Source organism: Myxine glutinosa, chromosome 10, assembly GCF_964187855.1.
Source record: "Myxine glutinosa chromosome 10, kmMyxGlut1.1, whole genome shotgun sequence".
In the NCBI taxonomy this organism is placed as follows: Eukaryota; Metazoa; Chordata; class Myxini; order Myxiniformes; family Myxinidae; genus Myxine; species Myxine glutinosa.
This window is the reverse complement of record NC_136270.1, coordinates 138,200,725-138,226,983: the sequence shown is the minus strand read 5'-3', so window position 1 is coordinate 138,226,983 and position 26,259 is coordinate 138,200,725. Positions and strand designations below refer to the sequence as shown.

General features: G+C 44.2%; 1 protein-coding gene across 3 annotated transcripts in view; it reads left to right on the top strand.

Moving 5' to 3' along the window:
- LOC137433721 (glycerophosphocholine cholinephosphodiesterase ENPP6-like) overlaps window positions 1-26,259 on the top strand; it is a 121,536-nt gene that overhangs the window by 68,759 nt on the left and 26,518 nt on the right. For 2 of the 3 annotated variants that reach the window (XM_068125987.2, XM_068125985.2), the window contains one exon: window positions 15,159-15,332. The exons of the other annotated variant lie outside the window; for it this stretch is intronic. In XM_068125987.2, coding sequence (XP_067982088.2) covers window positions 15,159-15,332 — 174 coding nt within the window. The remainder of the gene's footprint in view (window positions 1-15,158; window positions 15,333-26,259) is intronic. 3 annotated transcript variants of the gene reach the window in all.

The following is a 26,259-nucleotide window of genomic DNA, read 5'->3' as shown; positions in this document are numbered from 1 at the left end:
AAGTGGGGGCAAATGCGCAATAGTTTATGGGGTGGCTATGACAACCGAGCCAGGGAGGGCTTGGATAATTGTAGGGATCTAGCGAAGATGACATTAGGTAACGTTAAGTTTAGTTAGTGACTGATACCTGTAGTAGGGACGCAGGTAGATTAGTGTGGATTATAATGACGTGGGAGCGCAATAGTTTAAAGGGACGACTGGGAAGCGCAAGTTTCAGAGGGGAGTAGTTAGCTGAGATGATGCCGTGTGCGTGAGGATTGAACAGGTGAGAATGGAACAGGTGTGATTGCACAGGTGTGCAACTGAACAGGTGTGTGGAGCAGTGTATGAGGGAGTAGTGGTGATTGCGTGTTGTGTTGACCAAATGGTCCAGGAAGAAAGGAGGGTGCAGGTGGCACCAGGTGTGAGGGCACAGGTGTGCAACAACAGGTGTATGTGGCTGTGTGGAATAAATGGTAGTGTGGAATATCTGGAGTATTGGAATGGATGGTCGTGGAGTGAGAATGGTGGAAATTGTGGAGTGGAGTGGATGGTGCGAAGGTGTGAATGGGGGAAGAGTGGACCCCCATCACGGATACCCGGGGCGGGTAGTGTAAGTGTTAGGTAGAGGGTACAGGTAAATTGTGGTTGGATATTGGCATCTGTGGTGCGGGTGGCAGAATGGTATGTGGATGGGTGCATTAGTGTTGTGGAAATGGCTGGGCGTGTAGCCTGTTAGTGTGTGTAGTTGGTTTGGGCACTCCACCACTGTGAGGATGTCGGCCAGGTGAGGCCGCAGGTGGGCTCTGGGAGCCGGTAGTAGTTGTTGTGGATGGGGCCCGAGGATCCGGAGGACGGACCCGGGTAGCCCAGTGCCAGAGGGCACCATGGGGTGACAGAGCCAGGAGAGGGGCTGTCCCCAGTTAGTTAGGTTAGGGTGAGGAGCTAGGTAAGCTCGGGTGGCAACTACAGTGGTGGACGTGTGCAGGTGGGTAGACCTGTTGGGAGAGCTAGACGTCGCAGCCCAGAAATTGTGCGAGAGCACCGGGAGATGAATTGGGGGAGTGAGACCCCAAATTGAAAAGCACCACAGTTGGTCAATGGGAATTGGTTTTTAGAACCCATAGTGTAAGAGGGCCAATGGATTGGCAGGGAAAGACCCCGGGTAGTGTAAAGTGTGTTAAAGTCATTTAGAGGATAGTTAGGATGAAGGATCTCCTCGCACCATCTGCATCCACTCACCTGAGGTGACAGGTACTCCACACCATGCCATGTTTTGATTATTTTTTATGATGCAAATGTTTGGATTGTGAGACGCATCATGACGTGGGTGTGACATTGTGCGTAATTCCATCTCTCCCTCCTTATGAGGATTGATGATGAATTGGTGATGGCAAATTTTGAAGTAGAGGGATTGTGGTGACGAATTTGGTATAGGGGAAATATGGGGAAGACGTGACAGTAGTGACGAATTGGTAATGTGTAGATTTTGTACATATGGGGTAAGGGCAAGGGCAAGGGTAGGGTAGGTGACCGGGGGGTGACGTACGGTAGGGACGAGCTTTCTCACTTCGCCCTCCGTACGCATTTCACCTTGCATTGCCTTATTGACGTGTACCCTTGTGACCTTACCCCTCGCTCAATTGTCTTTCTTTTGTCTCCCACATGACCTGTGCGCCATTGGGTGCCGATGGGAGCGTGCGTGAGGTGGCCATTGTGCGCCCGAGATTCCCAGAACCAGCATGCATTGCGTTGATGTACCACTGTATGGACCGCTGTTCTGCGGCCAAGTACCACTTGATGGACCCCAAGTTCTGGGGCAGGGCACTTCTGTTGGAGACCGGCCATAGTGGCCAGGGAATCTTGCTTGCGGACCTCGGTAAGGTGGCACCTATGCCAAACAGGTGGACCACCCTTAGTTGGCCCCTGAGGCCCTAAATAAAAATGGACACAAGTTGTGCTTTTTATTATTTCCAACTAGGCCGCATGAAGCCAGAAGACGTCGGGAAGAACATCGGCCCAGCAGAGAAAGAGAAGACCACCACCAGTTATTTTGTTGTGTTTATTATGAACCATGGTGACTGCGCACCGGGTGGTGCTTTTGGTGCTTTGTGGTGCTTTTGGTGCTTTTGGGTGCTTTGGTGGTATTGGTACTGGTGCATCGATGCAATGCGTGCTGTCTCCTCCCTCCCAACAGGAATTTCTTTTTCTTGTTCCCTAAAAAAAAACAAAAAAAAAAAACACAGGTCCTGGGTTGCGTTGTAAATAAGAAATCACGTCATTGTAAATAATGCTCCCCACCATAAATGTATAGTTTGAGAATAATTCCGTAATTCGGTTAGCTGTGGGCTTGAGTCTGTTAGACAGGGTGCAATGCAATAGGGGGACATACTTATTTGTGTTTTAAGATTGTCACACTCAGGGTCAGGTTAATTGTAGAGGGAATTACACCTACGTGTCACACTAAGTTAAAGTTTAGTAGGCCCGAGCACGGGCCTGAAAAAGGAGGGTGCAGTGTAACGATTTTGAGAAGTGTGTAACGAATTTGAGAAGTGTAACGGTTTTGGAGGAAGTGTAACGAATGTGGAAACGTTACAATGTGAACGTTACAAAAGTATGGTAACATCCTCGTAATCTATCTATAATTCCAGTAATCTCTGTGTGTATGTTTGTATGTTTGTATGTTTGTATGTATGTTTGTCTGTGACCGCTGTTTCTCGACAACCACGGGTCCGATATACTTGAAACTTGCCAGGTATATTGCTGGGGACCCGAGGATGTGCCTTTTCAAGGTTTCATATTAATCGGAGAAGTAGTTACGGAGCTATGTCCAAAAAACGATTCAACCAATCAGAGAGCAGCGAGCTATCACGTGTGCCGAACGTGGCGAACAGACTCTGCCTCGGACGGCACATTTGAGAGCGTATTCATTTATTTCACGTTGGCAAACTATGTTGCCGCTATGTTGGCGTTAAACGATGTTTTAAAACTAATTAAAATTAATTTGCGATTCTTTCGCTTTCCTGCGCGTTTGTGCATGCTATGGCGATTTCTTTACCAAACTCCGCAAGCCGTTCGCTTTGGACCAAACCATTTCATGTAAATAGAGGGGGGGGATTGTCACCGTACTCGCAAGCCGTTCGCTTTGGACCAAACCATTTCATGTAAATAGAGGGGGGGGATATGATTTTAGATATAGATATAGTACGGGCATGCCCTAGTGTAAATAATGGTCGCAGCCGGTCGTCCTAGTTAATTCCATGAAACTTACACGCAGGTCACGATATATCTTTTAAATAGTGTATTTCCTTATTCCATGTAGGCTAAATATGTGTTTCCCACTAGATTGACTTTGCATTGTATCAAACCAAATAAGCGTAGGCCCTTCCAATTTCCCCAAAACCTCCCTTCCAATTGCCTTCCGCATTTTGGGCGGTTTTCTTCAAACCACCATTGGCCACGAGGTAGGGTTGGGTAAAAAAGGCGTGTCTCCACCTCGTCATCAGAGGGAAGGAGTGAACCAGCCCTAACAGCCAATCAACACCGCGGTGAGCGACCCGGTAGGCGTGCCCTCGGAGCCGGCGGCTTGATTTCGCCCGAGGTGATAAAAGCGACTGTAAGGGACTGCTTTACCAGATGACTTGAGATGCCTTGAGAGATGACTTGGGAGAGGCCTTGGGAGATGAGCAAAGAGACTGCACCAAGAGGCGGTGAGATGCGAAACGCTCCAAGCCAAAGAGGAGAGGTACTCAGCAAGGAAACCAGCTTTGGAGAGAGGCGCTGAAAGGAGGGAGACGGCTCCACCTCAAGAAGAGGAGCAGGTGTGCCGAACCAGCGCGTGACGTCTACCGCAGCGGATACACGACGGAGGGTTTCCCGCCAAAACCGCGAGGAATTGCGAGCTGCGGCCTCCCGCCTTTGCCTCCCTCTCAAGCAATCCACCTCAAGCCCTACCTGCCTGCAATATCCCCTGTGTAAGTGTGAACGTCCTGTCCTGCTCGTTGTCTTGGGGCTAAGTAAAAATGAATAGTGTAAGTTAACGATTCGCTGTGTTACTGCTTCTTCCATCCATTGCTTGTGTGTGTATAATAAATCTGTTCTTCCTCCGTATTCTTCTTCTTCTTCTTTTTCATTCTCTTTCGGTCGCTTTAGAGATTTCCCGATTGAATATCTGTGGGGCGATCTGGTCAACGTCGGGTGGAATCGGGTTCTAATCGGGGAGTAACTGTTCGGACGCGGTTAAATACACCACCGCTCGGTCAATATAACATCTAAAACCCGCGTCTGCAACAATATATATTGTCGCGCGATTGCCCCTCGGTTAAGACCAGGAATCACGGATGGCCAAAACGAGCTTTAATGGAGGCGTTTATTCAATGACGGATTTGACTATACAAGCACGGGGAGGGGGGGGGGGGGGAGGAAGAAGAAGAAGCGGCGAGAGCTCTTACCTCACGGCCCGCACGCACCAGCGTCTTCAACCTGTAACTGTAAGGTGATTAAACTTACACGAACACAGGATGTTGAATAGAAAAGAAAATAATACAAGGCTTTATTTAAAACAATTATCGGGACAGGGAAACGCGATGATCAAACTAAATCCCAAGTTGGGACGTCCCCACACCAGACTTCAGAAACGAAACAATGGGAGAATGAATCAAATAAAATGTTGTGTTCGTTCGTGGGGACTTAGTTCTGTCTGTGGTGAGTCAGGACTTGTCAGCTTCGAGCGCCGTCATCCGACACGGCTCCGTGCTTGGCGGGAAATAGGCGTCGATGCCCCCCGTTCGCGTGCTGCGAGGCCACTGAGCCACTCGCTTGCCTTGACCTAGGCGAATTTAATTTTGACACCACCATGAATCGACAAAAGTGGACTGTTTGGTTGGGACTTTGTGGAAGTGGTCAGATGATCGGACCATTTTTCTTTCAAAGGAATGTCAATGGTAACAGGTATCTGTAGATGACCAATGATGAAGTTTTACCGCAGCTGAAGGAGAACTTTGAGCGACAGGTTCGTGATGTCTTCAGATATCACTGGTGGGGCCAAGACGGTGCCCCAGGCGGCCATCTTGGATTTTGACGTGGCGACCCAATTTTCAATAGCCTTCTTCCTTATGCCTAGATACACCCACACACCAGATTAGAAGTTGGTACTTCGCTTATCTTTCAAGATATTCCGCTCACAAGGTTCAGACATACATGGCGGCGGCCATCTTGGATTTTGACGTGGCGACCCAATTTTCAACAGCGTTCTTCCTTATGCCGAGATACACCCACACACCAGATTAGAAGTTGGTACTTCACTTATTTTTCAAGATATTCCGCTCACAAGGTTCAGACATACATGGCTGCGGCCATCTTGGATTTTGACGTGGCGACCCAATTTTCAATAGCGTTCTTCCTTATGCCTCGATACACCCACACACCGGATTAGAAGTTAGTAGTTCATTTATTTTTCAAGATATTCCGCTCACAACGTTCAGACATTTACTTTTCAAGATATCGCGCTCACAATGTTTAGATATGGTGACAGCCATCTTGGATTTTGACGTGGCGACCCAATTTTCAATAGGGTTCTTCCATATGCCTAGTTGCACCCACACACCAAATTAGAATTCGGGCCTTCGCTTACGCACGCACGCACGGACGGACGGACGCACACACGGATGGAGGGGAAAACCATAATATTCCTTTCGCTCCGCGGTGCGACGGGGGACAAAAATTGGGTCGCCCCGTCAAAATCAAAGATGGCCACCGCCATATATATGTCTGAACCTTGTGAGCGAAATATCTTGAAAAATAAGCGAAGTACCAACTTCTAATCTGGTGTGTGGGTGTATCTCGGCATAAGGAAGAACGCTATTAAAAATTGGGTCGCCACGTCAAAATCCAAGATGGCCGCCACCATATATATGTCTGAACCTTGTGAGCGAAATATCTTGAAAACTAAACGAACTACTAACTTCTAATCTGGTGTGTTGGCGTATCTGCGCATAAGGAAGAACGCTATTGAAAATTGGGTCGCCACGTCAAAATCCAAGATGGCCGCCTTGCGTCTTCCACTTTGTCAACTCACATCACTTCACTTCACCGAAGGGGGACCTAGGCGTAATGCTTGTTGGCCTTTATTTAGTCATTTAATTATTTTATAAATATTGATTAATTCATATCTCATTCGTTCAAATTTGAACTTTGTTGTCACACTGAAAAACGAGTTGATAGTCAGGTTCAATATGTTAACAAATATAATTTCGTTCAAAATTTTTGGAGATTAGCAAAACTATACATTTTTGGAATACTCAGAGCATGAGGAATCCAAAAATTAATGTTTACATTTGCGTAAACACCTTTGCGAAAATGACACTAGGACAGTGATGAAGATAGTCAGGTTCACTATGTTAACAAATATAATTTCGTTCAAAATTTTGGGAGATTAGCAAACCTGTACATTTTTAGAATCATCAGAGCATGGAGAATGCGAAAATCAATGTTGGCATTTGCACAGACACCTGCATGGCCGCCATTTTGGATTTTCAAAATGGCCGCCATAAAATACATATTTTGCGCTACCTCGGCTTCTAATAAACCCAGAAACTTAATTAAATATGCTAATCCTATGTTTTCTGGGTAAAGGACTCCAATAAAGGCCTCGAAATAGTGCTCAGGATTATAGAAAAGCAACAAACAAAGGTAATTGAAAACCATTGTCTTTATATTTGTGATATAACTGTATTACATAATACATGATATTGCAAGTCCTTTGAAGTTATAGGTATGGGTTTATAAAGCAATAAACTCGCCTTGTTAGTATCAGATTGAACTATAAGTCCTATACACAGTATCTACGAGGTCTATACCGTTCAGGAATATGCTTTTACAGATCTTCATCACTGTCCTGAGGGTCATTTCCACAAAGGTGTTTACGCAAATGTAAACATTAATTTTTGGATTCCTCATGCTCTGAATATTCCAAAAATGTATAGTTTTGCTAATCTCCAAAAATTTGGAATGAAAAAACATCGTGAACCTGACTATGAATTTGAAGATTGAAAACGCAATCGAAATCGGAGCAGACGATTGTATAGTGTGTTGTGATTGGTACTGCGTACTGCATAGTGATGTCTGGGGGCGTGGCTTTGGTGGTTGCTTGCTGCTCGTCATGATGGCGGTCTGTTCTGTGAGAGTTTGGTATTGTCTTCAATAAACAACTTGATTGAAGGAGAGTCCTGAACTTACTGCATGGTGGTCGTGGCGGGATCTTGAAGATAAACAAGCAGTTCGACTTTCCGTGTTGTTTTCTTTCCAGATTTGGACTTTGGACCTTGGCGGATTACCGTGGCGGCACGTTCCGTGTTTTTTCAACATGGCGAACAATGGACTGGTCCAGCTCGGAGCTGGCGGAGACTTTCAAGTTGTTGAAGCAGCGAATGAACTTGGTGCTGTCGGACGAGGGCATCGATACTAAAGCCAGACAGGCCATCAAGATTCAGATTGTTGTGGGAGACGAAGGACTGAGGCGGATCAATGCATCGACTCTGAGTGAGGATGATAAAAAGGATCCGGATAAATTATATAAATTATTCGAGGATCAGTTGGACATTCATGTAAACCTTCGGATTCACGGGCTGGAAATGATGAGATTCCGGCAGCAAGAAGGAGAGTCCATGGATGATTTCGTCAACCGGTGCCGACTGAAGGGAAGGTTGTGCAATTTCTCCGAAGCAGTACTCTCGGAACGGATTATCGAGTTGATTGTTGCGAGCACCCCACATGATGATTTTCAAAAGCATCTGCTCGACCAGGAGTTCGGGTACGACATGGACCTGGTTTTAAGCGAGGGACGCAAGTACGAAGCAATGGTAATCGGAAAGCAGGCCATCCAGAAGATGGAAAGGCCTTCATCGTCTGTGAATGCCATGAAACATCAACAAAGGTGCAAAAAGTTTGGACTATCACATCTCTCAGACGGAAGCCAAACCGTTCAATCTTGGTTTCATCAGACCACAGAATCTTGTTTCTCACAGTCTGAGAGTCCTTTAGGTGCTTTTTTGCAAACTCCAAGCGGGCTTTCATGTGTCTTTCACTGAGGAGAAGCTTCCGTCTGGCCACTCTGCCATAAAGCCCAGATCGGTGGAGTGTTGCAGTGATGGTTGTCCTTCTGGAAGTTTCTCCCATCTCCACACAGGATCTCTGGAGCTCAGCCAGAGTGTCCATCGGGTTCTTGGTCACCTCTCTTACCAAGGCCCTTCTCCCCCGATTGCTCAGTTTGGCCGGACGGCCAGCTCCAGGAAGAGTCCTGGTTGTTCCAAACTTCTTCCATTTAAGGATTATGGAGGCCACTGTGCTCTTGGGAACCTTCAATGCAGCAGAATTTTTTGTAGGCTTCCCCAGATCTGTGCCTCGACACAATCCTGTCTCTGAGCTCTGCGGGCAGTTCCTTCGACCTCATTGCTTGGTTTTTGCTCGGATATGCATTGTCAGCTGTGAGACCTTATATAGACAGGTGTGTGCCTTTCCAAATAATGTCCAATCAATTGAATTTACCACAGGTGAACTCCGTTCAAGGTGTAGAAACATCTCAAAGATGATCAAGAGAAATGGGAGGCACCTGAGCTAAATTTCAAGTGTCATAGCAAAGGGTATGAATACTTATGTCAATGTGATATTTCAGTTTTTTATTTTTAATAAATTTGTAAAACTTTCTAAAATCCTGTTCTCTCTTTGTCATTATGGGGTATTGAGTGTAGATTGATGAGGGAAAAAATTAATTTAAACGATTTCAGCATAAGGCTGCAACATAACAAAATGTGAAAAAAGTAAATGGGTCTGAATACTTTCTGAATGCACTGTATCTGCGCAGTGTCTGTCTTGTCTTGTCATGTGTTGTCACTGAACTACTCCTTCAAACTTTTGTGAAATCGTACCAAACTTCTGGTATGTACATATCTCTCCCGTGTGTGTGTCCGAAGGGTATTTTTATTTTGAATTTTTAAAATTAAATAATAAATAAAATAATTCAACTCAAATCTTCAACTTCAATTATTTATAAAATGTAATATCACGTATATTACAAATACATTTGTACAAAATAATTGTTTGTATTATGATTGGTGTAAACCATGACAAAACAGCAACTGAGGTACCGTCATCCATCTACAGACTTGGCATTTAATATGGAATGTTTTTTTTGTGGGTGTGAACTTACTTTTCAAGATGACTTAGAACCAAAAGTTCATTGGAATTATGCTGAAATTATTCGAGATTTTGTTAATGTGACCTTTAAAAGAAACAAAAACCACATTTGACATTTCGAAGCAAATAAATTGATCCTTGAAAGTGATGTAAACTGATATCGAACTCAATTCATGGACAGTACTGTGTTAAACTCCTGTACGTTTTCCAGAAGTATCTCTTTATTTTGCACATTAGCCAAAAAAAATTTCAACAAAAACAAAAGCTAAATTATGACTGGGATTACGGACAGTAAAATTACAGTTCAGTACTTCGTGTAACCCCCACGAGCATTCAGGAGAGCATGTACACGTCGAGGCATGCTGTTCACGAGATTTGCCAAGGTTTGGACAGGACTCGCTTGCCATGCAGTGATAATAGCCTGCTGCAATTCACGCACAGAGGTCGGCTGCTGGTCCAAGTTGTCGATTTGACGCGTTAATTCTGCCCACAAGTTCTCTATCGGATTCATATCCGGGGACATGGCAGGCCACTCCATATGCTCTACACCACGGTCAGCAAGAAAGTGTTGGATCATGCGAGCACGATGAGACCGTGCATTGTCATCTTGGAAGGCAAAGTTTCCTTGAAAGGCTGCACGAGCAAATGGAAGCAATGTTTCTTCCAGAATGACCCTGTACTTGAACTGGTTCAGGTTTCCATTCAGAACAACCAGGTCAGTTTTGCCCTCTGCATGAAAAGCAGCCCAAACGGTCACCCAACCACCTCCAGCTTGGACTCTTGGCACTATAGAATCTTCGTTGCGGGCTTCATGCACTTGTCTGCGCACTCAGATGTGGCCATCTTGACGATAGACCAGAAATCTAGACTCGTCACTGAAGGTCACGTGATTCCAGTGTCCTTGCTGCCATTGACGGTGCTCTCTGGCCCACTGCAATCGGCGCTGGCTGTGTTGTCTGGGCAGCTGTGGCTTTCTCAGGGGATGCCTGGCACGATAGCCTGCTTGAACCAGTCGTTGGGTGACTAGCCTTCTGGATACAGGCACATTTGTCAGTTGCTGCCACTCAGCCCTAAGCTGATTAGCTGACTTGGTACGGCCATTGCAGACTAACCGGTTCAGTTGGCGATCATCTCTCCTTGTGGTTCTGTGTGGACGTCCTGGCCTCGGTATTGGAGTAGGGACACCCCTCTGAGCATTTCGTTTCAGGATCTTTGACACCTGACATTGAGTGATGCCATACTGCCGAGCAATAGCACGCTGTTTCATGCCAGAATTTCGGAAAGCCACCACTCCATGACAAACAGCATTGTCAAGTTGACGGACCATCTCCAGAGGAAGCGGCAATAACTTTTGTAGATGTGCAGCAGTTGTTTTCCACCAATACAGAACCAACAACCCTTATATACCCGATTGTGAAACCAATCGTCAAATGTACCTGTCCTTACATTTTGTCACGCCACCTGTGATATAATCCTGTTATTGACTTCTTGCTGCGAAAGACAATTAGTGACATGGTTCTTTCAACAAAGACATCACCGAAGGGTAATATAAACTCACCAGATTGATATACTGAGTTCAGAAAGTAAACCCAAGTCAAGAAAAAAAAAATTCCATATTAAATGCCAAGTCAGTATATATCTACATATCTGGGCAGTGTGTGTGTTGTCACTGAACTACTCCCTTTAACTTTTGTTTCCGTGGATGTGAAGTGTTTTTAATAACGTGGTGGTGAGGTGTTTTTAATAACGTGGTGGTGAGGTGTTTTTAATAACGTGGTGGTGAGGTGTTTTTAATAACGTGGTGGTGAGGTGTTTTTAATAACGTGGTGGTGAGGTGTTGTTAATTTCCTGGCGGTGAGGTGTTTTTAATTTTGTGGTGGTGAGGTGTTTTTAATTACGTGGTGGTGAGGTGTTTTTAATAACGTGGTGGTGAGGTGTTTTTAATAATGTGGTGGTGAGACGTTTTGAATTACGTGGTGGTGAGGTGTTGTTAATTTCGTGGCGGTGAGGTGTTTTTAATTTTGTGGTGGTGAGGTGTGTGTATGTCCTAAGGGTATTTTTTATTTTTTTTGGAAAAGTTTTGAAAGATTTTTTTTTGAAAATTGAAGGAACAAACATTTTTTTCAACTTAAATGTTCAACATCAATTGTTTATAAAAGGTAATATCATGTATATTACAAATACATTTGTGCAAAATAATTGTTTGAATTATGATTGGTGCAAACCATGACAACACAGCAACTCAGGTACAGTCATCCATTTATATATCTACATATCTGGGCAGTGTCTGCGTTGTCACTGAACTACTCCCTCAAACTTTTGTTTCCGTGGTTGTGAATTGTTTTTAATTCCGTAGTGGTGAGGTGTTTTGAATTACGTGGTGGTGAGATGTAATCGTCCCAAACTTCCAGTCTGCACCTACCTCTCCCATATGTATGTGCTGAGGGGTTATTTTTTGAAATTTTTAATTATTTTTTTAAACTAAATCTTCAACCTAAATTGCCTATTAAAATGTAATGTCACAAACACTACAAATAAATTTGTGCAAAATAATTGTTTGTATTATGATTGGTGTAAATCATGACAACCCAGCAACTCAGGTACAGTCATTATCCTCAGCTAAAACAGGCCCGTTCCTCTGTAACGATGAATGGTGAGGCAAGCGCAGTGAGCCGAGCCAAGCTAGTATATTGTCACGTGTCTGGGGTTAAGACTCCTGGGCAACGGATGACCGAAACGATGCTTTACTCTGAGGCGTATTTCTAACTTGGTGGGATTCTCTTTTCGCGTGCGCGGGAAGGTTCGAAGCCTTATCTGATCGGGAACACACGGGATTAATCCAAACCCACAGAACAACATACACACGCACCGCAGCCCAAAAGCTGAAGTGCACAGTCAAAGCGGAAGCAAAATAAAAGGTCAAAACAAAAGCGTGAAGTGCCGGAACACATGGTCATACAGTTGGACTGCTCCTCAATAAGATTAAGACTGCACTCTTGTGGTACCCTTTTTTTTTTTTTCCTCCTGTACCCTTTTTATAATAAACTATAACAATGCGACTGTGTTGCCAATATGCCTCGATATAGTCCCACAACGGGTAGATGCCATTGTTCACTGTCCTAAAAATAAACAACTTTCATTTAAATCCCTTCAGCTGTTCTCAAGTATCCCATTTTTACCAGACATGACAGGTTTCACATCGATCGGTGAAGCAGTTTCAGAGAAGGGATTTTTTAAAATATCGGCTTTCAATCTAATATGGCTGCCATACCACATGACATATGACCTTTAAAAATGTACACTCTGCATATGTATTGGTAGGGGAATACGTTTGTGAAGTTTCGTGTTAATCGGATAAGGTTCATTTTTCTATCCAAGATGGCTGCCAAACCACATGACCTACGACATCATCATTTTCAAACGATATGCAACAGTGCTGTTGGATGATATTTGTAAAATTTCGCATCGATACCGTGCGCGGTTTCAGAGATATAATTATTTAATATTTTCTTTCAATCCAATATGGCTGCCAAACCATGTGACCTATGATGTCATAAATTTAATATTTCAATACAAATGGGTCATAGATCATGTGCATGCAATTTCAGATTTTTAGGATAAGGAATTCGATTAAAACATTTTTGGCTGATATACCACTTCACCTATGATGTCACCATTATCATGCTTTTGTTCCCCATTTGGAGTACTTTACAATGTGCCAAGGTTCAAATTTTTCCATTCAGTGGTTTCCGAGAAATAATTTTTTAATTATTTGCTTTTAATCCAAGATGGCTACCATACCACGTGACCTATGACATCACAATCATCATAAAAAACATTCTGCATGGGTGTCACTCCTACACTGAATGTTTCGTCTCAATCGGACATATGGTTGTTGAGAAAAACGAGGTTTAGCCCGTATGGACAGATGGACGGCCAACCCGAAAACATAACGCCTCCGGCGACTTCTTTGGCGGAGGCATCAAAAGGTTTTTTTTAATCTTGAGCTTTCCATGCACCTCAACTCGAATGCTAAAGTACACGGTCACCAGAAACACATACACCCCAACCCCCGAAGGGTTAAGATGCATGGTCAAACAGTTGAACGGTTTCAGAGATATAATTATCAAAGCTTTCAACCAGACAGAATAGATATATAACACATATTAAGCATAGATATATAACACTAGATGTTGCGCGACACCTCCCCGGATACATAGAACAGTCCGCCATCTTGGGGAGGTCCTTCAAAGCTGACGCGCTGGTGCAGTTAAAAGCGGCGAAATGCCGCAATTTTGTGCAGCGTACGGCTGTACAAATAAACGTACATTGGCTAAGATGCATGGTCAAACAGTTGAACCACTCCTCATTGGGAGTAGTGGGGCGGCTTAGCCCAAATATTCAAAAGAATTGTGCATTTTGTGATACAAGCACCAAATTTGGCACAAATGTACATTAATATGTTGCGAACATTTTCAGATATTGGGCCACTTGAAATTCCGTAATTTTTTTTTTCAAATTTCGTAATTTCAAATTTCGTAATTTCAAATTTTTCGGGTGACACCGTCACAATTTCGGTCTTCGAGGCCGGCCGATAGGCAAAGTGTGACCGGAAGGGACGAGGTTCTCCTGACCACGTGGCCCTCGATCTGGGAAGCGAGAGGCGTTCCATTAGTGGACGCGCCCCTCACGCCCGACTTTTGGGCGGCCCCGGCAGGCCGTTTGTTTTGACGTTCCGTGACAGGCCCCGCACCCCCACCTCCAGGCCGACCGGAAGCTTGTGCTGAGTACATCATACCTGAACAACTCAGTGAGGCAGAACACAGCAGTGCACACCAGGGTGACCCCTTCAGTGCATAAACCAATTAACCTGTCCACTGCAGGGCATATAGAAATGAAGTTATTTTCTGCATATAATAATAATATAAGTTCAGTTCTATATAACAATTTCTGTTATCACCACTACCACTACAACTACCACTACTACAAGCTTTGTCTGGAATTTTGTGGACTAACAGACAAACAGACATACAGACAAGCTGGGATCAAAACATTACCTCCTTCCACCATTGAGTGTAGAGGTAAACATCATGGAAATTATATCATGCCCTAGATTTAATTCATGCTTACCCGTGTATTTGCTTCACTGGTTCACAAGGTCTTTTGCATACATGTAATTCAGACTCTCGTCTTCATTGCTGACCACACAATGTTCGCAACATATTAATGTACATTTGTGCCAAATTTGGTGCTTGTATCACAAAATGCACAATTCTTTTGAATATTTGGGCTAAGCCGCCCCACTATATCGGCCGGCCTCGAAGACCGAAATTGTGACGATGTCACCCGAAAAATTTGAAATTACGAAATTTGAAAAAATTTGAAAAAAAAAATTACGGAATTTCAAGTGGCCCAATATCTGAAAATGTTCGCAACATATTAATGTACATTTGTGCCAAATTTGGTGCTTGTATCACAAAATGCACAACAGGTTTGCTATGCTGCTACACTAGAGTAGGTCTGCATGAGTGAGGATCAGAAGCGCCTTACAGGAGTGAATTTGCCAAATCCTACAAGACATTACGTCAAGATTAGACCCCATCTCTGTCGTGGGTACCAGAAAGCAAGAGCTTCACCAGCTATTGCTGCATGCACACTGCACATCAGGAAATGCCTGCCACACACTAACCTGTCTGTGATACACAAAACAGTTTGCTCCCAGAAAAAGGTTTCAAGGAAGAAGTGGTTTTAGACATAAGCATTATGGAGGGAAGACATAGCTTTCTATACAAATTTGCTTCCCTCTTATGCTAATACATGTACTAAGGGAATAATTATTTTCTAAGCTGTGCAATCTTAATATTATTTTCTAAGCTGCACAGCTGTATTCAGAAACCATTACCACAACAATATATGTCATAATGCATTAAAATCTTCATGTTCATGTTTAATGAGTTCATGAAAATAAAAGTTGTTTTGCCTTACAGAGCTTGCGTTTGGATGTAAACCTGGTGTTGGTATCTGATCATGGCTTGATGGACATCGACTTTGATGATAAGGTAATCGAGCTGGAAAATTACATCCCTGCACACTTCATCAAGAAGCAGATGGACAAAGGAGCGACTGTGAATCTTTGGACTAACGATGGACGTGAGGATGAGGTGAGTGTGATGGAAGTTTAAATATTTGTGGTCGATTTCGGAACAACGGTTTCTTCCATAAACCCGAATAGAGGAATAGGAATGAGGATTTTAGAAACCACAAATTTCCGCTTCCGGTTCCCCCGGCGAGGAAGCGTCCTTCGATTTCTACACGTCATCAATGTTAAGTAATTTGCTTTCATGTCTTTGTCAAATTTCCACTGGTCATTTTACTGTGTATGTGTTACTATGTGTTTCAAGTTAGTCTTGGTTTGTAATTCGTGCAAACTTGTGTCTACCCTCAGGAGAGCCAAGAAACAATATCTCTCTGCTCTCAACACTGAACTCTCAAACCTGTCTCCCTCTTCCAAATCCTGGTGGCATCTGGTCAAATCTGTTTCTGGGGTTTTTTCCCTTCCATCCCCTCCTTTACCTCAAACGGCTACACAGCTGACACCGCACGTGACAAAGCCGAATGCCTCAACTCTGTCGTTGCCTCAAAATATTGTGTCCCAAACCCATCTGAGCCCTGTCCTACAGGTCGCACAAGATCTGTCAGCAACCCTCTTATGGTTAAACTGCCAAAATCGAGGCTCTCTGCTCACCTTCACTCTTTCATTCCCCTTTTCTCCCACCTCTGGAACAAACTCCCCCACTCCCTTCAATCCCACTCCTCCCACCAGGTCTTTAAAACAGCTGTTCACCACCATCTCTTATCTTCCCCCATCCAAAACCTTGATCTTTTCTACCCCCACTAATTCACCCCAGATACACTTTTTTGAAATTCCAGCTTCTTTCCTGGAAGTCTTTGCAGTGTTCATATGTTTTATACCTCTCCCACCTCCCCCCAAACCCTCTCTATCCCACAGTTCTCTTGATGTCCCTGCTCTCAAATGTTGTTTTTGTGTCCTTCCCCCTCTCTCCCCATGTTGTCTACCGCTCCCCTTTTATTTTGTGTTTTATGTGAGATCTCGCGAGATCTTGGAGACGACGTCACGGTTTTTCGAAGCTCCACACGGTCTCCATGTTTTCAAAGTTGTCATTGTTCACAATTGTATTTTGTCGAAACTGTATTTATATTTCGGTGTGTGAACCTATAGTGTGCCCCTTGTAAGTTTCTCGGTGTTTATCTTTAATAAATTAATCGTTTCTGTTTGTTGTGCGTGTGCGGCCTTGCAGCCTCAGGCATCACCCAACTAAGTTTGTTTCTTCCTTCTCTGTTTTTGCTAGGTTTTCTGATTTTCCCTTCTCCCCCAAACTTCCCCGAACATCTACTCTTTGTCTAACGTTGTAACCCCCCCCCCCCGCCCCCACAAAAAAAAAAACCAAAAAAAACCACAAACCTTATTTCCCTTTCTCCTTGTGTGCTTTTGACCCATCGTGCGCCTCTGTCCATCTGTGCTGTCTCGCCCTGCCCCCATTATTTCCTTGCCTTCCACCTTTTGCCCTGTTCAAGTGACTCGTGGTTGTCCCTCAAGGCCCTCTCCCCGTTGGTATCTTTGTGAATATAAGACTGTTCTTCACTGTTCTGTTTAAATATGTTTAAACTTTCCCCTGCAGTGTTTTATTCAGTGGTTTATTACAACACGCTGTTTTTCTTCCTATTTAAAAGGCTCCTTTCAATTTCCTCTTCACCTCATTCCATTTCAAAAAAATATTCAATCTCTTATAATTCTTTCTCACTACATGCTCTAAATTCTCATTCATTCCACCCCTCCTCCATCGTTCTTAAACGGATCGCCAACTAGAAAATCACAATAAACCCAATTTGTTCGAAATGTTCATCTTTCATTAATCATCCACTTTATAAACTCCCCCCTTGCCCCTCCCCTCCAAATCTCCCCCCTTGCCCTCCCCTCCAAATCTCCCCCCTTGCCCCTAACCTCCTAAACTCCCCCCTTGCCCCTCCCCTCCTAAACTCCCCCCTTGCCCCTCCCCTCCAAATCTCCCCCATTGCCCCTCCCCTCCAAATCTCCCCCTTGCCCCTCCCCTTCCAAACTCTCCCCCTTGCCCCTCCCCTCCTAAACTCCCCCCTTGCCCCTCCCATTCAAAACTCCCCCCCCCCCAACCGCTCCCCTTCAAATCTCCCCCCCCCCAACCATCCCTCCCAAATTCTCCCTCCTCCCACCTCCTTCTCAAAGCTGCCTCCTCCCCACTTCGTTTCCCTTCTATATCATACCCCCACCTCCCCCAACCTTCTACTTTCCTCTGCCCCCCCTCAAACAACCCCTCACTGTGCCTCATCCCATCAACATCAAACCTTTCATCCTCCTCATCCTTCCCTTTCTTGTAACTCTTCTGTAATCTCTGACACACCATCAACTGCTCTTCCTACCTCCCCCTCTCATCCTTCATCTCACCCTACCCCTCCGCTCCCCTGTCCTGCACCGGATGCTCCCCCTCTCTCCTCATTAACGGTATGGACCTCAAACATCCGCGGCCTCCGCTCAAACCTGATTGATCTCTCCATTCAGGTTGCTTCTGACAATCCAGACTTGATCTACTTAACAGCAACTTTCCTCCTTCAAGATGTCTCTGATTCCTTAATATCTCTTCCTGGTTATTCCCTCCTCCGGTATGATAGACCTGAGCCTCGTCCTGGTGGTGGGGTGGCTATCTTTATCAAAAACTCTCTTCCTCACTCTCCTTGCACTGCCCTCTCTACACCCCACCCCCAGGAGTACCTCTGGCTACGGCTTCCTCTCCGCTCCCACCTTTTGTTCATATGTGTTCTGTACCGTCCTCCAAACAGTGATGACTCCATTTACATTTCGCTGTCGGACAACATGGACCAACTTCTATCAACTTATCCAAACTCTCTCTTCCTCATATGTGGCGACTTCAACTGTCATCATGCCAGCTGACTGGGTGTGGGTTCCTCTCTCACCAGCCGTGGCATCTCAGCAAAGGACTTCTGCGACTCATTGGGACTGACACAATCTGTAAATTTCCTGACCTGGATCTCAGTCAATGGAGTATCTTCTCTTCTGGACTTGGTTATGACTAACTTCCCTGCAAATGTCTGCTGCTCTTCTTCTGCTCAAATCGGTTCTTCTGATCATGTGCTTGTTAAAGTGGACATCTCCCTGACCATTCTCAAGGAGCCTCCTCAGCGTCGACGAGTCTGGCATTTCACTCAGGCCAACTGGCACCGTCTTCAAGCAGCCATCAATCATCTGGACTGGTCTCCCATCTCTACTGCCTCTGACATCAATTCTTCCTGGGAATTCTTCCAAAGCAAACTGCTCTCTCTCATGCACAGATTTATCCCATCTCGTCTTCAGTTGTCTTACCCTTCCTCCCGTCCATGGTAAACTGAATCTTGTGCCCTGAAACAAATTGCCTTTGCCTCATGGAAGGCAAATCCAACTGCAGGCAATCTCAGTTCCTTCCACCAAGCTCGGAACAACTGTGTGTCTATTCTCAGGAGTGCCAGGAAGCACTATCTCTCCACACTTAAGATTGAACTCTCAAACCTGTGTCCTTCCTCCAAATCCTGGTGGCGTACGGTCAAATCTGTTTCTGATGTTTGTTCCCCCTCCATCCCCTTCCTTACCTCAAATGGCTACACAGTTGACACCGCACGTGACAAAGCCGAATGCCTCAACTCTGTGTTTGCCTCAAAATCTTATGTCCCAAACCCATCTGTCTCTGTTCCCACCTTTCCCAGTCGAACCCAACTGCTCCTGGACTCTGTGTCCTTCTCTCCTGACAAGGTGGAGAAGTTTTTGTCAAACCTCGACTCTGATTCTGCAACTGGACCAGACGGCATCAGCCCTCGGGTCCTAAAATCCTGCTCTGCCGCTCTATCTCACCCTCTCTGTTCTTTTCACCCTATATTTTGCTCAAGGTTATCTGCCAGCATCTTGGAAATCAGTAAACATTACCGCTTTACACAAAAAAGTGCAAAAACAGATCTTTGCAAATACAGATATTCCAAATATTCCTGCAGGTCGCACAAGATCTGCCTGCAACCCTCTTATGGTTAAACTGCCAAAATCAAGACTCTCTGCTCTCCTTCATTCCTGTTTTCTCCCGCCTCTGGAACAAACTCCCTCACTCTCTTCAATCCCACTCATCCCTCCAGGTCTTTAAAATGGCTGTTCACCACCATCTCTTATCTTCCCCAATCCAAAACCTTGATCTTTTCTACCCCCGCTAATTTCACCCCAAAACCACTTTTTTGAGGTGACTTTTGTCTTCTTTCCTGGAAGTCCTTGGTGTCCTTGCGTTTTACACCTATCCTGCCTCCCCCCAGGCCCTCTGCCTCCCACACATCTCCCGATGTCCCTGCCCTCAAATGTTGTGTTTGTGTGCTTCCTCCCCTTCTCTCCCCATATTGTCGACCGCTCCCATTTTTATATACTTTGTTTACTTGTTTGTTTGATTTGTTTGTTTGATAAATGTTAGCTCTTTCACGAGCCTCGACTCTGTATACAAAAAAACAAAAAAAAACAAAAGACCAATCAGCCTGCTTCCAATTATCAGCAAAGTCATGGAATCCATCATTGCTTTGGATATCAAATCCTTCTTCTTCTCCAATGGCTTGATCTCAGATCATCAATTTGGATTCAGACCAGGTCATTCTATTCTGGACATGTTGCTTCTGCTGTCTCAACAATGGATGGAGGTCCTCAATGCCAAACAGGAAATCAGAGCTGTCTCACTTGACATATCACGTGTCTTTGATACGGTCTGGCACCCCGCTCTGCTCACCAAACTCTCCTCCTATGGTATCCATGGAAATCTCCATGCTTGGCTTGAGGACTTCCTCTCTGGGCGTAGGCAACGTGTGGCCCTGAATGGATTTCTCTCATCTCCCCTACCTGTTCTGGCTGGAGTTCCCCAAGGCAGTGTTCTGGGCCCTGTGCTATTTCTGGTCTTCATCAATGATATATCCGACTCTCTGGAAAATCTTCTCTATCTCTTTGCCGATGACTCCACTCCCTGTCGCTCCATTCCTCATCCCTCAGATCAGCAGTCTGCAGTCTCCTCACTCTCTGCAGACCTGGACAAAATCACAGACTGGGCAAACAAGTGGAACATGTCTTTCAATCCTGACAAATCTCACACTCTTACGACGTCTCTCCGAAAAGACCGACTGGACAACCCTCCCATCTACTTTCTGAACAATCCTCTCCAAGAAGTTCTGTCGCTCAAGCTTTTGGGTCTCACTATCTGCCATGATCTTTCCTGGGAAAACCACATTTCCAAGCTGGCCTCCAAAGCCAGTCGCCGACTGGGCATCCTCCGTCGTGTGAAGTCCTTCCTTGGCACACCTGAGCTCCTCAACACATACAAGGCTTTCATCCGCAGCTCAATGGATTACTGCGCTCCCCTTTGGGCTGGTGCTCCTGCCTCACCCCTAGCTTGTCCACGCTGTTGAGGCCAAAGCTTTCAGAATCATTGGAATCTCCCACGATGAAGCTAACTCCAAGGGCCTTTCACTCACTCACCGCTGGCAGGTTGGTGGTCTTTCTGTCTTCCACCGACTCCTCTCCGGCCTTGCTCCCCCAGCTCTCTCTGTGCTCTGTTCCCCCAATATTCCTTCAGGTCGCACAAGATCTGCCAGCAACCCTCTTATGGTTAAACCGCCAAAATCAAGACTCTCTGCTCACCTTCAATCTTTATTTCCTCCCGCCTCTGGAACAAACTCCCCATACTCTCTTCAATCCCATTCCTCCCTCTCTTCAATCCCACTCCTTCCTCCAGGTCTTTAAAACAGCTGTTCACCACCATCTCTTATCGTCCCCCATCCAAAACCTTGATCCTTTATACCCCTGTTAAAACACCCCAAATCCACCTCTTTCAATCCCCAACTTCCTTCCTATGTTCATTTACTTTATACCATGTATCCCTCCCTCCTCCCCCAGCCCTCCCTCTTCCACAGATCTACCGACGTACCTGTTCTCCACTGTTGTTGTGCTTGTGTGCTTCCCTCTCTCTTACCTCTCGTCTCTTGCTCCGTTCAATGCATGTTTTATGTGGCTGTACATGTTTTCATGTTCAATGTGTTAGCTCCTACACGAGCCTCCATTCTGTATACCAAAAAAAACAAACAAAAAAACCCATAAATCATTAAAGGCTGCGGGACAAACTTTAGTTTTCCAAGAAAGAGTGGATAATGAAGGTTTTGCAACATCAAAACGTTTTTGTGTTCTACAAATTCCATCATTGCCACTGACAAGACTCGATTCCATTTCAAATGTCTGCTCTTTTGCCCAATGGCTATCAAGGACCACAATGAGGGAGGTTTTGATGATTCAGAAGTGGATTCTACAAAAATGTCAGACTCACCCAAACTCGAAGGGGATTCAGTTGCGCATAAAGCACCTGCTCGTACTGTAAGTAGGAAATGATTATAGAATGTTCCAACCTCCTCAATCTTCACAGGTGTTTGCCCTTTCTCTCTCCACATGACTTCCATCCCTGAGGAAATAGGTGAACGAAACACTCCAGCAAGCCGTACAGTGTGGTAATAATACATGTATTTTGGTTTACTATGTAAGGACAATGAACCACATCAAGCGGAAGTGAACATGACAGGTCTACCAGTGGATAACTGAAAGTTATACAAAGTACTCTTGAAGCTTCTTTTGACTTTTCAAGCGGAAGTGAACATGACAGGTCTACCGGAAGCGGAAGTGAACTTCAAGCTTCTTGTGAACTTCAAGCTTGTGACTTACAGTGACTTGTGAACTTCAAACTTGTGACTTCAAGCTTGTGACTTACAGTGACTTGTGAACTTGTGAACTTCAAACTTGTGACTTCAAGCTTGTGACTTACAGTGACTTGTGAACTTGTGAACTTGTGAACTTGTTGAACTTGTGAACTTGTGAACTTGTGAACTTCAAACTTGTGACTTCAAGCTTGTGAACTTCAAGCTTGTGAACTTCAAGCTTGTGAACTTCAAGCTTGTGAACTTCAAGCTTGTGAACTTCAAACTTGTGACTTCAAGCTTGTGAACTTGTGAACTTGTTGAACTTGTGAACTTGTTGAACTTGTGAACTTCAAACTTGTGACTTCAAGCTTATGAACTTGTGAACTTGTTGAACTTGTGAACTTGTTGAACTTGTGAACTTCAAACTTGTGACTTCAAGCTTGTGAACTTCAAGCTTGTGAACTTCAAGTGAACTTCAAGCTTCTTTTGACTTTTCAAGCGGAAGTGAACATGACAGGTCTACCAGTGGATAACTGAAAGTTATACAAAGTACTCTTGAAGCTTCTTTTGACCTTTCTAGTGCTTGTGCCCTAAGTAATATAGTTGGTGTTTTTTTTTTGTCCAAAAGTATGTGAAACTGTTACATTTCCTTAAAGCAAAGCTTGTAATCAATCATGTACCACGCGCTCTAGTCGATACAGAGTGTCAGTTCTTCGGAAATCGTTTATTTGGCTATGGTTACCATCCTGGACGGGTCGCCATCCTGACACAGGATGTCAGGACAGGAATTTTTTTTTTGTTTGTGGTGCCAGGGATAGCTCACCTGCACTCCGCGAAGGACACCATGGGATCGTTAAGGTCCACCAACGAATGCTAGCGGACAGGACCTCGAGGCTCTACTTCCAATCCCAAAGCTTGTGTCTGGATAAATAATTTCACATTAAACATATATGGCTGAGAACTGTCAAAGCTGTCCCATTTACATTGTGGCCTGCTCACTTGAATAACTGGAGATAGGAATGAGGCTAAACAGAAGGACCAATGTATACAAGAGCAATGAATGATTATGTTGTGGAGACCAGACCTAGTTGGAACACAAGGCAGGTTGAAAGAAACATCCTGATTATCCAATCAGTTCTTTGTTTGATGACAACACAAATGTAGGAAGGGCCTTGGCGCCATTTAATTTTCAGGAATATATCTACTTGGATGACTGAAGAGGTATCAAACAAAATAACTGTTTCAACTTGCCCCATGTTCCAACTCGCCATGTCCCCCTCTTGTGTTTTTGTCACCTATTGCTTTTATTTATTTATTCTTTTCTTGTGTTTTTGTCACCTATTGTCCTTGCCCTACCCCCTCACCCACACCTCAATCTTAGTCCCTCTTTTCCTTCACTGTCCTCTCTCCACACACACTCCACCACCCCTCCACCTTACACCTCCTCCCACAACCTCTCTCTCCCTCTTCCTCCATACCTTACCTTATCAAACACTTGTAATTCATTGTAAAAAAACAACACCGGAAGTCTAACAGCGGCGTAGCCGAGCTTGTAAAATATTATAAACCACAAACACATATTATCAGCTTTTTAAACAGTTGTTAATGCTGTTTATAACATTAAACAAATACATTTTGAGGAATCCCGACATCCGTGAGGTAAGTTTTACTTACAGAACTGAGGGAAGATCTACTGTAATCTATATACCCCACAAGGGTTGGAGGTGTGCTCATTTACCAAGCAGCTAGCAAGCGCTTGCCAAGCCAGCCGTTCCTTAACGGTTTTGAATGGAGTGCTTGCTCGAATGTTTAAACCAGTTGGCGATCTCTCCACAAGAAACTTGGTAAATGAACACACACCCAATGTTCTTGAGGCCCGATCATAGATGGACTGCAATCTACATACCCAAAAGAGGAATGACCCTTCCTGCAGCTCCCATCGTGAGCGGGTGTAGGCCTACTAGTAAATTAAAATGTCGGTCGGTGGAGTCAGCCGTCGTAATGACATCATCGACACAAAAACTGCCGCTACTTTAATATGTAGAACATGATATATTTTAACTTCCAGTACGTTTGCAGTCACTACGAAGGGATTAGTGTTATGATTAGATTTACTACTAGTACCCGACTGCAAAGCCGCAATGAGCCGGCGAAGCCAAAGCCTCTTGCCACTATTTTACCCATCATGATGGCATCAGTGGGTTAGGTAGTTGGTAGTAGGTAGGTGTAGTAGGTACCGTACCTGGTAAGACTTGGTAAAAGAGAAGAGCAGACAGTCCTCCCCAATAGCTACATACAATAAATGTCACAAGAAGCTTAAGGAAGTAACGATACGATGTGCTAGCTTAGGGCCTATTTTAAGAAATTTTAACTGGGCTTAATATACGTTTTCACAGTATGTGTGTAGTCTTCTAACTTCAGTCGCTGTCAGGGCTGGTTCTCTCTGGCCACTGCGGCTTCCTCCACCAGAAGAAGTTAGCTTGCAGTAAGATCAGTGCCGACAGATCAGACGATAGCGCCGTTTCAACGGCAATGTGTGACTGTCGTTAATCAAACCGTGTCGATGGCGCTCATTGGCTGACCTATGCTGATCGCTGATTGGTCAGCTCACAAAATTTCGCAAATTCAGACCGAAAATGACACCATTTGCATTCTGGATGAGATTAAAATTGATAAAATTTACTTCTATTAATTCGGTGAATTCCGTCTCAACTTCGGATATTTCCGGCCGTGAAAAACTATGCCCTACAGCCGCGAGATTTCGAAAAAAGAATTCTTCATCAATTTTAGAACATTTTAGAATTTTCACCCTCTGAAACGCGTAATAAGCTTTTTTGAAATATTTTTTCAAATGCTCGGATCTCATTGGTTCCGGTGTTTGGTGACGATTTTCATTGAAGATAACGAGGTTGGTCTTAAAGTATTATAATTACATATTAGAGGTGCATAAGATTGTGAATCAAACAAAGACGGGTGAAACAAACTCCTTTTGAACTTTTTTCAATTTGTTATGCATACTTCCGCATCCACAAGATGGCGGCCTCCATTGAGCGATTTGGTGCGTCAAAGCTTCGAAATTCTCAAGCCAAGGGATCCAGCAAAATCTGGCTTTTCAACATAATACGTACGCGTTCATTGACAACACCGGCTTCGCTGGCTATAATATTAACGTGACGTTATCATTATTTCGAAAATGATATTACCATTAAAAATCCGAGGTGAAATCCTTACTTCCGCGTTATTAATATGAGTGCCGAACAACGCTCATCATTTATCATGAACCATACACTGCTTCAATCCATTAACGTTGTATTCATGACATTGGGATTAAAGTGTTATGGTTATATTTACTATATTATTAGGTTTAGTCTCCATGAAATGGAGAGGAAACCTATTATTACTGCTAGAGTTTTTCTTATTATTATTATTCTTCCGCCCTATTTTGCACCTCCGAAAATTTCATAATTAATGTTCTCAGCAACCGCTGGTCAGATTGACAGGAAATTTTCAGCAAATGATCGTCTCGGCTCGTAGAATTTTTTTAATGCTAATTATGACGTCACATGTCACGTGGTATGGGCGCCATCTTGTAAAACACATTCAACTTTGCCCCTCTGTCTCTCCGAAACCGCTCAATGGAAAAATTTGAGGAATGGCTCGTTGTAAAGAACTCTTCAATGGGAACAAAAGACATGTGTATCGAGTATATTAAAAATGCTAACGTTGAGGTTAGAATTCGTCATACAAAAAAAAAATTCTCCCCCTAAAATGGGATTTTTTTCCAGATGCTTATTTAAAAAAAACTCAAAATTTTTGAAGTCATACGTCACATGGTTCGGCCGCCATCTTGTTTTTCGTGAAAAAACACAAAAACCCCTTTTTATCCGCAACGGCTGGATGGATCGAGACCAAACTTGGCATGCGTATTCGCATACCCATGACGAACAAAAAAGTCAGTGAGCACGACGTCATCCGACACATGGTTTCAGAGTTATGATGTTTTAAAGCTCAAACTAGAAATGGTATCACCTCCATAATTTGTGAAGATATCGAGTGGAAACTTTACAGAAATGTTCCTCATGGGGGGATGTTTCAATGTTACTTGAGACGTTTTGATAAGTCACATGGTTTGGCCGCAATAAATAATGGAAGGTAAATTTTAAAAAGCTTGTAACTCTTGAACCACTGCATTGATCGACTTGAATTTTAACACAATGTAGCTCTCATCAATCAGAAGAAGTGTGCAAAATTTCAAGATGATTGGATGATGTACGGTCTGGAAGCTAG